The sequence below is a fragment of the Rana temporaria genome, chromosome 4, assembly GCF_905171775.1.
Source record: "Rana temporaria chromosome 4, aRanTem1.1, whole genome shotgun sequence".
NCBI lineage: Eukaryota > Metazoa > Chordata > Amphibia > Anura > Ranidae > Rana > Rana temporaria.
This window is the reverse complement of record NC_053492.1, coordinates 229,113,177-229,130,972: the sequence shown is the minus strand read 5'-3', so window position 1 is coordinate 229,130,972 and position 17,796 is coordinate 229,113,177. Positions and strand designations below refer to the sequence as shown.

Sequence of the window (17,796 nt, the reverse complement as noted above, 5' to 3'; positions counted from 1 at the left end):
CTGAGCATTTGTTTATTGTTTGTTCAATTTTAATTGTGTCAAGTGTATATTTGATTTCTTTAATAAATCGTTTTTATATGCATTACATTGCATCTTTACTAGTACCGACATAGTCCAGGAAATCCCTTTGAGTGGGGATGATTTGGGTGTAGTTACAGCCACTACCCCGTCCTCCCCACCCTCCCTTATCTTACTTTTCAGCTTGTGTGATTGGCTCACTGATTTTCCCAGAAGTCTGTCCTAAGATACAAGTCGGATTTCAAGCACCCCTGCAACAAAAATATTATTTTTGGTGAGATACTCCCAAAGGGAAATCCCATCTAAAGGAATGCAGACCCTGACACTTTACTTTATTAGAGCCCTGCAAGTGCAGCAGCTGGTTGACAATTATGAAACCACTCCCATTAGATTCACTTTCCACATGGACATAGACAAACAAATGGTGATTTCTTCAGAAAAACAAAAGGTAGCAATCTGAAACAAAGTTTGTTAAAATCCTTGCAATGTATATAGATCACCCAGAGGGGAATGTTTATCTCAACAGAATTAGAGTTACTCTTAACTTTGATTGTGGATTTAGTTATTGGATTTCTGTCCATCATACAGTGTAGGGGCCCTTTCACACAGGGCAGATCAGTATTGATCCGCCTCCGTGTGTCCGTAAGCTCAGCGGGGATCGCTCCGTATATCCGCGCTGAGCGGGTGGCTGACAGGGTTGTCCCCGCACACTGTGCAGGGACCGACCTGTCTTTTCTCCGCTCTCCCCTATGGGGGATCGGATGAACACGGATCGTGTGTCCGTGTTCATCCGATCCGATCTGCAGACGGAAGAAAAAATAGGGTTTTCTTCCATCCGCAAAATCGGATCTTTGCGGAGGCGGTGATTACACCCGCAATCACATAGGGACCAATGTATGTCCCGTTTTCACCCACAAACGGATGGATGAAAATGCGGACATACGGTCCGCACATGTGAAAGGGGCCTAAGAGATTTCAGAATAATTTGTACAAAAGAACAGTCAACTTTCTTGAGAAGTTAACATTTTAGGTACCTTCACGTAAATGAATAAATATTACCAAATGCATTCCAGAGAAAGTTTTTTTATTACCTGAACTGTATACTTCAGACTTTGTTCAAACATTGGTTTCTGGCTAATGATGTTTAGCCTGTATCTTGAATCTTCTTTTATTATATAAATGAATGTCTCTACTGGAATTCCTATAAAAGATAATTTTAAATTCTTTATAATTCACGATTAATGTCACAAAATCACATTAAAGGTTGTTAAAAAATGTAATAATATTTGTATTTTAAATATTATTTAGTACAATTTTCAGATAATTACTATATGGCTTATCTTATATGATTCTAGTTGATATTTCCTTTTTAGCATCTTTCATCCTTTTGATCTGATTACATAGAAAACAGGAGAAAGCTTCATCTGTCACTGACTATATTAAAATATCTAGTAATTAGACTTAAAAATATCAAGCAGCTACTTAAAAGTGACTTTTAACTAGTGCTTTTTTGTCAAAAATAAAAAAACTGCAGGCACCTAGAGTTTAAAGCACCCATGCCACTTGAAGCTCCCTCCCACCCCATACATTTTAATGGCCTATCACAATGAAAATGTAAATGCTGAATGCATTTGAAAATCAGGGCTAGATATGATCTTGGGAATTCTCTGAACTCTGTCTATTTGAACATCAAAATCTCACTTTTTTCACCCCAATCATCTGCAGACCGGGCCATTTCCTACCCCACCCCACAAACCACATAAATAAAGGATGGGTTGCTGGTGATGTCAGTCCCCTTATAATAGGGGTGTCAAACTCAATTTCATCATGGGCCGCATCAGCATTATGATTGCCCTCAAAAGGGTGAGTTGTATCTGTAAGATTAGATGTTTAGCACATCCCCTCCCCTTACATTAGATGTCAAGAGTCACCTCACCATTAGAAGTTGAGTCCCACACTCTCCCTTACATCACAGTGTACCCCCGCTTTTCTTATGTTGCTTCTGGGAAGATGGATGCATTGCTTGAACGCAGAAAGTAAGGGTCTGGAGGAGGACCAGAGGAGGGGTGGAGCTTTCCTGCCACTGCAGGAGAGGTGCGAGGGCCACATGAAATGGCCCGGGGGCCGAATTCGGCCAGAGGGCCTTGTGTTTGACACATGTGCCTTATATGGACACATGACCACATTTTGTCAAGGTCTTTGGCCAAATATGATCATGTGTCCATATGAAGACACTGATATTACCCCCCCCCCCCCATTTGGAATGAAATGATCTAGCCCATAGCTAATTTGAGTAAAAATAAAAAATAAAGTAGAGATGGGTTTGGAGGATGCCCAAGCTTGTCTCTTTTTAGGGCCTGTGTCAATGGCATTGATTTTAAATATTAGATTGAGATGCTTCCAAAATCATTCAGAATTCATCCACAGGTGCATTTGACCTGTAGTTGCCCTTCTTCTGACCTGCTATAGGTGTGTTTTGCATGCATATAGACTTGTATAGGGATGAAAAAAAGCCCATCAGCACAGGATCTAGCCCTAAGAGAGTCAGAAATTATTTTCAGTGCACTAGCATATTGTGCACACTAGTTTATGTTGATTCATAGTTACATAGTTAGTCAGGTTGAAAAAAGACACAAGTCCATCAAGTTCAACCATAAGAAATAAAACAATAATAATATCGTACAATCACATATACCCAATTCTATACCCACAGTTGATCCAGAGGAAGGCAAAAAAAAAAAACAGCAGAGCATGATCCAATTTGCTACAGCAGGGGGAAAAAATCCTTCCTGATCCCCCTAAGAAGCAATTTGATTTTCCCTGGATCAACTTTACCTATAAATGTTAGTACCCAGTTATATTCTGTACATTTAGGAAAGAATCCAGGCCTTTCTTAAAGCACTTTACTGAGTTGGCCACAACCACGTCTGGAGGGAGTCTATTCCACATTTTCACAGCTCTTACTGTGAAGAAACCTTTCCGTATTTGGAGGTGAAATCTCTTTTCCTCTAGACGTAAAGAGTGCCCCCTTGACCTCAGTGTTGACCGTAAAGTGAATAACTCAACACCAAGTTAACTATATGGACCTCTTATATATGTGTACATGTTGATTATATCCCCCCTTAATCTCCTCTTCTCAAGAGTGAATAAATTCAGTTCCTCTAATCTTTCCTCATAGCTGAGCTCCTCCATGCCTCTTATCAGTTTGGTTGCCCTTCTCTTGACTTTCTACAGTTCCCCGATATCCTTCTTGAGAACTGCAGCCCAAAACTGAACTGCATATTCCAGATGAGGTCTTACGAATGATTTGTACAGGGGCAAATGATATCTCTCTCTGGAGATTCAACTGCATTTATGCATTTAGAGAGGTCTTAGAAAAGCATTATGGCTTTCTAAACTCCCTTCGTTCTGAGGAAAGGACTTGCAAAACATGTACTCTAAGCAAACTGACAAAAATCCTATAAATGTTTGGGGCACATATTAACAGTAAAAAAAGCAATAAAACACTGTCAAAATTAGCTTTTTTTAGGCTAGGTAGAGGTTTACAGAAAGTAGGGAGGGGAATAATCCCTGTAACAAGTCTATTATATGTATTCTTTCATCATCAGCTCTATTTGGTGGCCATAATACAGTATTTTCATGATATTTCATGCATTTCAGGTATTTCAGGAAAATTTCAATAACTTTTTACGTGGTTTTAAGAAAAATAATAGTTAAACAATATTATAACCATGACTATAGCTTGTTCAAAGGTTAAAGAGGAACTGCAGTCTGCTCACATATTTGCAATAAAAACATCTTTGCCCGTCTGAAACTTCCGTCCAACCACTTTGCAAATTATTTTATATATATTGTGATTCTGTACTTGCAAAATATGCTGCAGAAATCTCCCTCCACTAAGTTTAGCTGCATCAATTTTAACTGTGGGCAGCTGAAGCTGCTGTCTGTTCACTTCCTGGATTTACAAAGGAAAACACACAGGCACGCCTCCAGCTCTGCAGCTCTCATTGGCATTCTTATGACTCACCCCCCCCCCTCCCTTCTTGGCAAACTCTCACAAGATTGAGAGAGAGAGAGCTGTGCATGATGTCATAAGCCTAGGCTTTTTACCAGACAGGAAACAGGAAGTGGGCTGTATAAGGTATTTACTATCCAAAGTTAAAACAACAAGGGAAGAGGATTTAGAAGATGGAAAGCTGAAAACATTACTGAAGTTTCGCTTTAAGGTGAACTTTAGGCTAAGGTGCAATGATAATTGTTTTCCTGGGGGGGGGGGGGGGGTCAGCTATATCAAATTATAAGATTTGGAAACACCTTTGGGTACCCAGAGATGAAAAATGAGGCAGTGCAATAGACGCACTGCGGAGAATTCAGACTGTGGCAAAATTGTGCTTATACTGGGAGGGGCTAAAAACTTGAACGTACATACAGAGTGCAGGGGTCAGAAGTATGTATTGTATATAGTGCAGGTATCTGGAGTATGTAACGCATAGAGTGTAGGTGTCCGGTGTGTGTAATGTACATAATGCAGGGATCAGGTGTATGTAATGTACATAGTGCACAAGTCAGGTATATGTAAAGCACAGTGCAGGAGTCAATTGTGTAGTAAGTGTCTAATGTACAGGGGTTGAAAGTATATACAGCTGTCCCATCAGCCACTCCTATCAGCAGTAAAGCTGTTTAAGGCCACCCTCCTTGTAGAAAAATGTGACTGCCTGGGAGCTACATTTTGCACAGCTACAAACCATCAGAGAATTTGAGAAGCAGTGGTGGCAGGACCCTAGGCAAGATATAAGTGCCTGGACCCATGCAGTAGATGCCCAAATGAGCTGTTTTACCTACCAACGTTTTTGTATTTGTGCCCTTTCATTCTGGAGATTTGTACCTACCACACAACACAGCCAACCTGGAGAAATTACAGTTCTCTACTGTAGTTAGGAAATACAACTAGCATCCTACAGCTTTTGACTGAACAATGAAGGAGAAGCAGCAGACTAATAGGCACATTTTTGTGCCATTAAGTTCTTTTCTCCTGTTAACACGTTCCTTGTTAGCTCAAGAACTGTGCCACAACTGCTTTCTCTATCTCCTAATCTAAAATCTGCAGTTTAGGGGTTTGAAAGGAACTGATATCAAGATAAATTAGGTACTTACACTAGTTGCTTTAAAAAATACACAAAACTATTTTTTAATAGCTGCATACAGTAGTGTTTTTAAATATTGAAGTATTTTATACAATAGGAGCTTAATATATTACCGGTCAGTTCTTCATATACTGTGGCTGTTAGGTTTATTCCTCCCCAGTAAATTGTATTATACATTTCTTTATATGTAAAGCTGAAGTTCACAGACCCCGATATCTGAAAGCAACATTGCACCTTATAAATAAATAATAATAAATAAAATAGCACACATTTTAATTAACACTTATTTAACAAAACTCTGACTATGATGTGCTGTTACATTGTCCCTATAATCTGTTCATTTTGGGGTCCTGGCATAGGCCAAAAACATTATCAAGACATAATGGGATATATCACTGCTGCAAATCAATAATGCTGATTTACTAAAAATACATTTTTCACTTTGACCTGTGCTCACCAAATGAGGTGTGGGGGGGGGGGGGGGGAAATCCTATGGCCTGAATGATCATTTGAAGTGAACACAGGTTACACTGAATAATACTCTATTAGTAAATCAAACACTTGTCAGAAACAAAAACTTAGGAAACTCTATTGGAAAACATGCTAATATCAATTTGGGTCCATGGGTAGGATATATTAAATTGGCACAAGCCATATAGCGAATTGTTGGTATTAAAAGTTTCCTTTCCATTGCAATCTTCAGCAATGCAATTTTCTGGAAAATTGAATTCAATATGGCATGGTTGGTGTACAGAACAACCCCAATGACATTATATGTTCTGTTTAATGACAGGTCAAAATTCGGGCCCACCAAGAAAGGGGGCACTGAATATGGATGGGAGGGTATGTGCTCATTATAATCAGCTGGTACACTTTTAGTGTTCTGATGGGAAAAGTTGCAGTGTCTGCATCCCTTTAGTAAGTAATTAACCCATAGGGAGTATCTCACCAAAAATTAAATGGCTGAAATCTATAATGAGCACAAACCCTCCCATTCATATTCGGTATCCAAAAGGACATGTTCAAACAGCCATTTCATCTGAACAGAAACATGTAGGAAACTGCAACAATGTTTGTTAAAATCCCTGCAATGTACTATATATTGAACACCCAGAGGTGATTTTTTTTCTTAACAAAAGTGGAGTTACTCTTTAAAACAGCTTGCAATACCAGTGAATATTATCCACTATGAGAAAAAAAACTCCCAATCTCCTACATGCTCTCCTTGCTTGGCAAGTGTTGGGAATACTAATTAAAATGTGTAATTCTTTCCTCAAGTTTTTATGCCCTCGTTGTAGATTTTCTAACCATATCATCTATCACAAAAACCTTTAACTGTACAATACATAGATGGTAGGGGAGAAGCTCCAATGCTCATTCCTTGTGTTCCATTATTTTCAATAGAATCATTTTTCTGGCAGCTTTTAGCCTTAGAGTGTTAAAGCATCCCAAAGACACTAACATCTCATATAATCATACAGGTATCTTTTATCTAATAGAACATGGGAGATGCACCTCTACACCTCACTGGCCACACAAAAATTCAAATGTGAACAGAAAACCAGGGCCACTCTGCAGATTGTTCATACTGTTCCATGCTCCATGCACTGTTTCACATATAAATGATAGGTACCATTCACATAATAATGCCCACTATCCTCATTGAATGGTAAATTGCCCCTGGCAATGTGAAGTATTGTGTCATTGTATAGATGCATTACAGTGACCTGTGCCCAGACTCTGCACACCCAAGTATTTACTTATTTTGAAGCAATAAAATCACTTGTGATAGTTAAAGCAGCGGCAGTGTACTCTTTATGGAGAGATCTGGGGTCTATTAGACCCCTGATCTCTTTTCTGTCCTCCAAAATAGCCAATCAAACATTAGTGTTTTATGTACACAAGTCCATGTTACCTGCATTAAATGTGTGCATAACAAAGGCATAACCTTTGTTACTAGACATGTGCATACTGAAATATTTTGTTTCGGAATTTTGTTTTCATCTGAAAAATAAATTTATTTAGTTACTCCTGAAATTCGTTTTTATTTATTTTGTTTCGTTAGAAAATGCATTAGTCCGAAAATCTGAATTAATTAAGGTTGAATCAGTCATTGAAGGCTTATGGTGTCTGTCGAATGTTCTTAGAAGATTTGACGGAGCAGCTAAACTGTAAGACGCCGCAATCGTACATTTCCGGTCGAATGTTCCGCCTAAAAGCTATAGAAGAATTCTAATGTTGTATGACACTAGTAATAATTATATTTATAAATTATTATTACTAGTCAACCAACATTCGAATTCTTCTATAGCCTATGGGCCGAGCATTTGACCGGAAATGTACGATTGCGGCATCGTACAGTTTAGCTGCTTGTCGAATCTTCGTCATTCATATCGAATGGTCTACCCCAACACTGTCTCTATAATGTCGAATTTTTTCTCTCTATGTCGAATCTTTCCTCTCTATGTAGAATAATCTTGCAATATTAAAGTTAAGGTTAGGCACATTCGACCACAAGTTCGTTAGACCCAGATCGGTATTGTCAGCGTCATTTCAAATCTCCTATCTATATCGAACTGTTGTAGCAACGAAAACGAAAATAAAGCATTTTTTATGTCGGATCTTTTGGATTTCGGAATCTGTGCGTTTGTTTTCGTTTGTTAAAACAATAACGAAAATACCTGAAATTCAGACGATAATGCATTCGGACGAAAACGAATGCACATGTCTATTTGTTACAGTTGTGCTCTAAAGTCTGCATAGCCTTTGAGAATTGGTAATATACAGTATGTACCATTTTTAAAGAATACATGAGTGAACAGGCAAAACACGTTTCTTAATTTTTCTATGGGATTCATATTCAATTCTAGGTTATAACAGAATGGCACACTCATGAATCAAAATGCGGCAATAAGTAAACAAATGAAATGACCCCTGTTCAAAAGTCTGCATACCCTTAGTTTTTAATACTGTGTATTGCCCCCTTTAGCATTAATGACGTGTTGTTTTTTGTAATAGTTGTCTATGAGGTTCCAAATTCCTGTAGGTGGTATAGCTGCCCATTCATCTTGGCAAAATGCCTCCAGGTCATGCAAAGTCTTTGGTCGTCTTGCATGACCCGCACATTTGATATACCCCAGAATGGCTCAATGATAGGAATGAACAGTCAGGAGACTGTGATGGCCACTCCAGAACCTTCACCTATTTCTGCTGTAACCACTGTAGGATTAACTTGGCCTTGTGCTTAGGGTCATTGTCGTGCTGAAAATTCCAAGAGCATCCCATGCACAGCTTTTGTGCAGAATGCAAATAGTCTTCCAGTATTTTCTGATAACATGCTGCATTCATCTTGCCAATTTTCATGAAATTTCTAAACCTTTAGAGCTCACAGACAAAACATCGGTGAGCCACCACCATGCTTCACAGTGGGGATGTTATTCTTGTCGCTATAGGCCTTGTTAATTCCTCTCCAAACATAGTGCTTATGGTTGTGACTATAAAAGGTTTCTTTCCGGCAACTCAACAATGCAGCTCATTTTTGTTCAAGTGTCGTCCTATTGGGCTTCTTGAAACAACCACACCTTCTTTTTCCAGAGCATCCTGTATTTCTGCTGAGGTTACCTGTGTTTTTTCTTTATATCCCAAAAAATTCTTCTGGCAGTTGTGGCTGAAATCATTTTTGGTCTACCTGACCTTGGCTTGGGATTAACCTGCCTGGCGGTGTTCCCGAGTCTGACTCGGGGTTAGATTTTCCTGCTGCGAGCGGTAACCCCGAGTCAGACTCGGGCTTGCCTCGCTAGATCCACAGGCAAAGTTACTTACCTTGTCCCTGGATCCAGCGATGCCACCCCGCTGTGTGAGCGAGCGGGACCTCGCTCGATTCACACAGTGCCTCCGTGTGACGCCGATCTCCGTTCCCTGCGACGTTACGATGCACAGGGACGGAGAACGGCGCCAAATTAAAAAAAGTAAACAAACACATTACATACAGTATACTGTAATCTTATAGATTACAGTACTGTATGTAAAAAAAAACACCCCCTTGTCCCTAGTGGTCTGTCCTGTGTCATGCATGTCATTTTATATAATAAAAACGTTTCTTTCTCCCTGCAAACTGTAGATTGTCCATAGCAACCAAAAGTGTCCCTTTATGTCAAAAATAGTTTTAGATCAGCTAAAAAACAGCGATAATAAATTATAATCACTTGCAGAATTGTGCGATAGCGATTTGTGGGGAAATTCGTCATAAAAAAAAAAAAATAATGACAGCAACAATTCTGCAACTGAGCAAATTTCAGTGATTTTGATTTGATTACATTATTGAATAATTTTTATTATAATTATATTATTATTTGTTATAATTATTTATAATTATTTATTATATTATAATTTATAATTTTGTTTTTAAAAAAATGTCATACCCGGGATGCCTATTAGAATCTTGTTTGGTCAGATTTAAGTGAGTTATTTCTAAAAATTACAGACCTACAATATAAAACGCCAAATTTCCTTGCAAATAATGGTACCGCTTTCAGCATGTTTTTTCTGACAGAATCATACCGCCAGGGAGGTTAAGAGATCCCCAAATTGTCTAGTTCCTAATAAGTGATTGAACAGTACACAGACGGGCATATTCAGGACTTTTTTCATATCCTTTTCCATCTTTATAAAATTCCTTTATCTTGTTAAATGCAGCTCTTTTGACAGTTCTTTTCTGCTCCTCATGGCTCAGCATCTAGTATGCGCAGTGCATCCATGTTAGAGCTAGCATACTCATTAACTATTTTTACATAGACACTAATTGCAATTTAAATAACCACAGATGTGGGAAATTAGCCTTTAATTGACATTTTAACCTGTGCGTGCCACCTTCTGTGTCTGTAACCTATGATTTAAAAAGTAGCCAAACAACTATTTGATAATAATTGGCTTTATATGATCCCTATCCTTAAAGTGATACTAAACATACAGGGCTAGATTCAAATACCTTTATGCGGGCGTAGCGTATCTCCTATACGCTACGCCGCCGTAACTTAAAGAGGCGAGTATGGTATTCAGAAAGATTTTGCGGCCGAAGTTACGGCGGTGTAGCGTATTAGGGCCAGCGTAAGCCCGCCTAATTCAAATGATGAAGCTGTGGGCGTGTTTTATGTAAATTAAATGACGTTTCTAACAAACGGCGCATGCGCCGTCCGTGAACGTATCCCAGTGCGCATGCTCCAAATCACGTCGCAAATAGTCAATGCTTTCGACGTGAACTTAACCTACGCCCAGCCCCATTCACGGATGACTTACGCAAACGACGCAAAACGTGAAAAATTTGACGCGGTTCCCACGTCCATACTTAACATTGGCTGTGCCATGTTTTTGGTGGTTTATCTTTACGCCTGAAAACGCCTTACGTAAACGGCATATCTTTACTGCGACGGGCAAGCGTACTTTCGTGAATAGGCGTATCTTGCTGATTTACATATTCTAGGCGTAAATCAGCGTACACGCCCCTAGCGGCCAGCGTAAATAGGCAGTTAAGATACGACGGCGTAGGAGACTTACGCCGGCCGTATCTTAGCAACATTTAAGCGTATCTCAGTTTGAGCATACGCTTAAAGTTGCGACGGCGCGGATTCGGACTTACGACGGCGTATCTACTGATACGCCCATCGTAAGTCTTGATGAATCTGGCCCACACTGTTTAATTTACATTGTCCCTTTTATTTCTTTATGTGGATAACAGCACTTTTAACTTTACATTAAAGTGAATTTTGATTTAATGTATTCCTGGGTTTATGGCTCTATTGACTTCCACAGGGATGGGAGCAGTTATTGATTGATTGGTTTTTATGATGTGGGTTTAGTGACACTTTAAATAAAAGAGACTATTTTGGCATGATCAATCATATTTTCAATATCAATGCCAAAATTTCTAAATGTTTGCCAGGGTATGCAAACTTTTGAGCACAACTGTAACTATATTCAAACCAATTACTTTACAATTATTAATGGTAAATGGTCAAATAATACTTTGAACAATACATAAAAAATTTTTTTTACCTGATATTCCTTGCTTATTTGCGCTTTTACTTCAGCTTGTGTCGTTATTGTTATTGTTACATTACCTTTTACAGGTTTACCATAGCGATAACTATAAAACAAAGAGTTTAAAAAAGCAGATTGTTATTTTTGAACTTACTATAGCTTTAATCACGTGTATTAAAAATATATTACCAAAAATTTCCATATTACCAGTTTTTTACCTTAACCACTAGCCGACCAGCCGCCGCAGTTTTACGGCAGCAGGTCGGCTCGGCTGTGCGGAATCACGTAATATAACGTCATTTCGCATTGCAGCCACAATCATCGCCAGGCACCCGCGATCGCTCGTTACAGAGCGTGAACCGGGAGTTGTGTGTGTAAACACACAGCTCCCGGTCCTGTCAGGGGGAGAAATGACTCATCGCATATTCATACATTGTATGAACAGCGATCTGTCATTTCCCCTAGTCAGTCCCACCCCCCCTTTAGTTAGAACACACCTAGGGAACATAATTAACCCCTTCCTCGCCCCCTAGTGTTAACCCCTTCCCTGCCAGTGACATTTTTACAGTATTAAATTCATTTTTATAGCACTGCTCACTATAAAAATGCCAATGGTCCCAAAAATGTGTCAAAAGTGTCCGAAGTGTCCGCCATAAGGTCGCAGTACCGATAAAAATCTCAGATCGCCGCCATTACTAGTAAAAAAAATATATATTAATAAAAATGCAATAAAACTACCCCCTATTTTGTAGATGCTTTAACTTTTGCGCAAACCAATCAATAAACGATTATTGCGATTTTTTTAACGAAAAATATGTAGAAGAATACGTATCGACCTAAACTGAGGAAAAAAATTGTTTTTTTATATATTTTTGGGGGATATTTATTATAACAAAAAGTAAAAAATATAATTTTTTTTCAAAATTGTCGCTCTATCAAATACCACCAAAAGAAAGCTCTATTTGTGGGAAAAAAAGGACGCCAATTTTGTTTGGGAGCCACGTCGCATGACCGCACAATTGTCCGCAGTGCCAAATCACAAAAAGTGGCCTGGTCATTGACCAGCAAAATGGTCCGGGGCTGAAGTGGTTAATCTAAATTTTAAAACATCAACTGCAGTCATATTTGACAGGCATTCAACAGAGCCCCTTAAGCTGGCCATAAAGTAATCGTTTTTTATTTTTTTTCACTCAACCATTAGGTTGAGCACAACAAAATTATCGATTTTCCCCATCCACACACTCAATGAGAATGGGGTATTCACTCCCGCTGTGCTATTGTTCTCTGACCACAGTGAGATTTTCCTGCCATCAGAATACACTGATCACTGCTGATGGCTATAGCCGGTGGCACTGTTCATTTGAGAAAAACCCAACAGGCTGGTTGAATACAAGTCGATCTGTAGATCGACTACTGTACAACCAGCCTGCCCATAAATTGATCTGAACTGGCCAAATTTTGATCCGTGTATGGCCATCCCTAAAAGACCCAAATTATATCTACAGCACCTGTAATTGCACCTAGAAGCTGCAGTACAGGTCCCTAGTAGATAAATGTAGACACTGCCTGGAGCGACAGAAAGCCAAGCAGCAGGGAGTGGGTCACATTTGCAACTGGGATCTTTGTGGGGGCATTCTATGAGGGGAGGGGGGTTTTTTTGTTACCAATGTTAACCTGTACTTTAAAAGAGAAGTACAGTAAAACCTTGGTTTGAGAGTAACTTGGTTTGAGAGCATTTTGCAAGACAAGCAAAACGTTTTAATACATTTTGCCATGATATACAAGCGATGTTTTGATATAGCGTCACAACTGAGTATAAAAAAGAAGAGAGGAGCCTCTGAGTATAGCAATATGGTGACATTTAATGAAGGTACAACATTTAGCAACTTATTGCTACACTTAGAAGTGCCTCTCTTCTCTTTTATACCCTGTAAAAAAAATGCTTTGATATACAAGTGCTTTGGATTACAAGCATGTTTCTGGAATTAATTATGCTCACAAACCAAGGTTTTACTGTATGGGTTTAAAGTTTTTTCCCCATCATACTTACCTAGGTGGATGCAGCATTGGTCGGATGCTGCATCTGTCCCCCGGCGCCTCTACACTGAGAGCCAAACTGGTCGAACATCTCCGATGGCTCGGTTCTCACAGCTCCCCAAACAGAGAGCTGCTGACTGTCAATCAGCATCTCTCTGCTCTGCTCCTCCTTGCTCACTGGAGCGCTAAGCAGTGGAGGGGTGGGGAGCAGCCGTCTCAGTGGCTCGCTGAGAGACTGAGACGGGTGTCAGTCCAGGGACCTGGCAGATCCAGACTTCCATTGTCGTCATAGGCGTGCGCACATAGGGTGTAAGGTGTGCCTGGGCACACCCTAATCACCCTGTACTATGCAGATTCCCCCTGCTGTCTGGCTGCAGAGAAAGGAACTGGGGAATCTCTGTCCTCAGTCCCTTTCTCTGCCTCAAAAGTTAGACATCAGGGGTCTGTTTAGACCACTGATATTTCAACAAAGCCCCCAAACAGGGCTCCTAAAAAAAAAAATAATAATAATAATATAAAAAAAAATTTAAATAATAAAAATAGAATTGTAAAAAAATAATAATAATAATAATACAAATAAAGATAAACTACTGACACCGATCTCTGCCCTGCTGACAAAGCCCTACTGACTTGCCCACTGCCATATATGGTATATTACACACGCATGTGTGTTTGAGCTTTGGTGTGCACACCCTAATGCAATAGGCTGCGCACATCTATGATTGTCGTGATGACGCAGTGCCTGGACGGATTCCTGTGACGTCAGCAGAGAGTGGACTTCAGTCCGCACTCTGCTGAAAACGGGTCACATGAGAGCAAAACTAATTGCACTCCTGTGACCAATAGGAAAAGCCCAGCCAAACAAGCTTATGCTGCACTTCTCCTTTAAAAAGTAACTTTATTCCCCTCTGGGTGATCTACTTAGTGAAACTGCCGCTCTCCCAGTCCAGTATGTGTTGTTAACATGTGTGGGATGGCCTCAGCCTTACACCACTCCACAAGCAACGTCCCCTGATGCGTTTGCCCCACGCATCGGGCCTAGTCATAGAAGTAAAGGGCAGAGGCAGGACGGAAGAACTTATGCTTTACTGGCAGTGAAAATTAAAAGATAAACATGTGCAAGTGATTGAGGTGATGAAGTGAATAAGGAATTGGAGTCTATCACTAAAGAAAAAACTGACAATGTATGATCAATTAAGATCAATATTTCTTAATTGATCACTATTCAGTCCCTCCCAAGCCCTACTGTGTGCGTCCATTGACACACACAGCATAGCTTGGCTTTACCCCTGCTTTCTGTTTACAGGATTTGATTGGCTTCCACTGCTGCCTTTCTGTCCTGTGAGACAGTGGAGAGAGAGCCTCTAAAGCTAAGGGCTTGGCGCCCCCCGGAGGCAGTGACTAGAGAGGGCCTGGCGGTTCGTCCGGCGATCGGTTTGTGGCGAACTTTGCTCGCTCGCGGTTCGCTGAACAGACGGACATCTGGCGATATTCGCACCCATCCGCAATTTTACATTGAGAAGAACTTTGACACATGACACATCCATCAGGTGGTACATGACAGCCAATTGAGACATTTCAGCACATGGACCTGATCTGGTGGCCATTTTACATTCTGCTTTTTGTCAGTGTAGGGAGAGGTTGCTGTGTGGAGCAGGGACAGGCTGTATTGAAACAAATCGCTAGCTAAAAGGTCCACAAAAGTCCTTTTAAGGACTGGTATAGGTGTACTATTGTTTGGTGTGCAGTATACAGAGGTGTAATACACTTATAATATACTTTCTAACATAGAAAGCATATTATAGTGGATTTGTATTGTGCACTGTGCAGCATTGTGACTGGTGTATTTGCGCACTGCAGAATTTTTTTGTCTGTTTTGCTGCTTTACCTCTTGCTACACACAGTGACAAACGATACTGGAAAAAAGTTTTATAACTGGTGTGATACATTCTGCCTTTTGTCAGTGTAGGGAGAGGTTGCTGTGTGGAGAAGGGACAGACTGTAGTGACACAAATCGTTAGCCAACAGGTCCACAAAAGTCCTTTTAAGGATTGGTATAGGTGTACTATTGTTTGGTGTACAGTATATAGGGGTTTAATACACTTATAATATACTTTCTAATATAGAAAGCATATTATAGTGTATTTATATTGTGCAGCATTGTGACTGGTGGTGTATTTGGGTACTGCAGAATTTTATTTTCTGTTTTGCTGCGTTACCTCTGCTACACACAGTGACAAAATTTACTGAACAAAGTTTTATAACTGGTGCGATAAACCAGTGCCCCCCCCCCCCCAAAAACGACAGATTGAAGCGGGGTGTTATATAAAAATATACTTTCATAATAGTGTATTTGGGTACTGCAGAATTTTTTTTTTCAGTTTTGCTGCTTTACCTCAGCTACAAACAGAGACAAAAGTTACTGAAAAAAAGTTTTATAACTGGTGCGATAAACCAGTGACCCCCCCAAAATGACAGATTGAAGCGGGGTGTTATATACCTTCTTCCACATATACTGCGCTTCTCTAGAGACTTTTGTCAGAGTCATTTAAAAAATGACAGGCAGAGGAAGAGGCAGGCCCTTCAGCAGGGGTGGTAGGGGTAGGGCAGGAGCACCAGGCCGGAGCCAAAATGGGAAGTGGCACAAGGTGCGTTCGATTACGTCAAAGGACGCACCAGACTTGGTTGAGTGGCTCACCACCACCATATACCCTCCGCTTGAGTCACGGGAATTATTTTCCGATCCATCAGAAGACATTTCCGATGCGCAGCCATTCTTGGCATTGGATCAGGAAGAGGAGGTAGCAACAGCCGCCACTCAGCAGACTGACGACAGTATCCAGATCAGCCCAAGGAGGTTGGTCCCCGCTGTTGCTGCCTACTCCGAGATCTCTTATGTTAGTGGTGGGGAAGGTGACGTCGATGATGACGTGTCTACAGATGTCACGTGGGTGCCCACAAAAGAGGAAGAGGAGGGGAGTTCAGATGGAGAGATGGACCAGCAGATAGGGAGGAGAAGCAGGCCGAACTTACATTGCACAGGAGGGACAAACCAGACTGCTAATGAATCAGGAGCGAGCCATCAACCATGTATGGTCACATCTAGCGCTCCCAGGACGCCGGCCCATGGCTCTGCAATGTGGGCTTTTTTTAACGTGTCCGCTGCTGACAATAGTGTTGCCATCTGCAGCCTTTGCAGTCAATGCATAAGTCGCGGTAAGCCCAACACTCACCTAGGGACGACCGCCTTAAGAAGGCACCTGGCCTCCCATCACCGAGCCCAGTGGGAGCAACTCCATCAGAACCCACAAAGCCACACTCCAGGCTCTCACCGTCCAGCCTCTTCTCCTTCGCCTCTATACTCACAATTGTCATCCACTCCACCTTTCATCATGCCATCCTCATGTTTTTCTGCAAAAAGGCAGGCTTCCATGGCCCAAATGTTCGATCGTAAAAAAAAAAAATTATGCTGGATAACTCTCTTGCCCAATGGTTGACCGCTGGCTTATCGGAACTGATAGCCCACCAACTACTGACATATAAACTGGTGGACTCGGAGGCCTTTCGAAAATTTGTGGCCATTGAAACACCACAATGGAAGGTCCCAGGAAGGAAATATTTCTCACAGAAGGGCATCCCAGAGCTATATGGCCATGTTCAGCGGCAAGTGAATGTATCTCTGGCACAGAGTGTCCATTCCCAGATACATCTGACCACAGGCACGTGGTCTAGCAAACACGGGCAGGGAAGGTATATAACTTTTACTGTCCACTGGGTGAACCTTCTGACGGCCGTCAAGCATGTAACCCGTGGCACCCATGTAGATTTGCTTTTACCGCCACGGATTGCATACAGCCTGCCTCTTCTCCTCCTCCTCCTACTCCATCCTCCCTCTCCTCCTTGGCTGACTCCTTCTTTTCCGATGCTACTGTCTCTTCCGCTGCGCCGCCCAACATCCCCAGAACCTATTCGACATGCCAGATGAGACATTGCAATGCTGTGGTGCATCTGTTGTGCCTGGAAGACAAGAGCCACACTGGTCCTGCACTCCTTTCAGCTTTGCGTTCACAGGCAGATCAGTGGCTAACACCGCTCAATTTGACAGTTGGTAAAGTGGTGTGCGACAACGGTGCTAATCTGCTGAGCGCGCTGAAACAGGGAAAAATTACACCCGTGCCATGCATGGCACACGTCTTGAACTTGGTCGTGCAGCGATTCGTTGCCAAATACCCTGGGCTCCAGGACGTCTTGCGGCAGGCCAGGAAAATCTCGGCCCATTTCAGAAGATCTTACACGGCCATGGCTCGTCTTGCTGACATTCATCGGCGACACAACCTGCCCGACGCGATGGAACTCAACATTGTATATGCTTGATAGGCTGCTCCAGCAGAAACATGCAGTTAACGACTACCTGTACGAACTCTGCGGCAGGAGAAGTCCTGGGAGCTTGTTTTTGTTTCGCCATGCCAGTGGCTGCTCATGCGCGACTAATGCAGAATTCTGCGGCCATTTGATGAGATCACCAAACTAGTCATTTGCAGCCAGGGCGCCATCAGTGACA

The 17,796-nt window shown here is 41.3% G+C and overlaps 1 protein-coding gene across 1 annotated transcript in view; it reads right to left on the bottom strand.

The window, feature by feature from the left end:
- LOC120937037 (CD109 antigen-like) overlaps positions 1–17,796 on the bottom strand; it is a 124,684-nt gene that overhangs the window by 74,417 nt on the left and 32,471 nt on the right. Inside the window, exons 8-10 of the mRNA XM_040349959.1 lie at positions 11,214–11,304; positions 5,276–5,378; positions 1,110–1,219 (exon numbers count right to left, since the gene is read on the bottom strand). Of these exons, the coding sequence (XP_040205893.1) occupies positions 1,110–1,219; positions 5,276–5,378; positions 11,214–11,304 (304 nt within the window). The remainder of the gene's footprint in view (positions 1–1,109; positions 1,220–5,275; positions 5,379–11,213; positions 11,305–17,796) is intronic.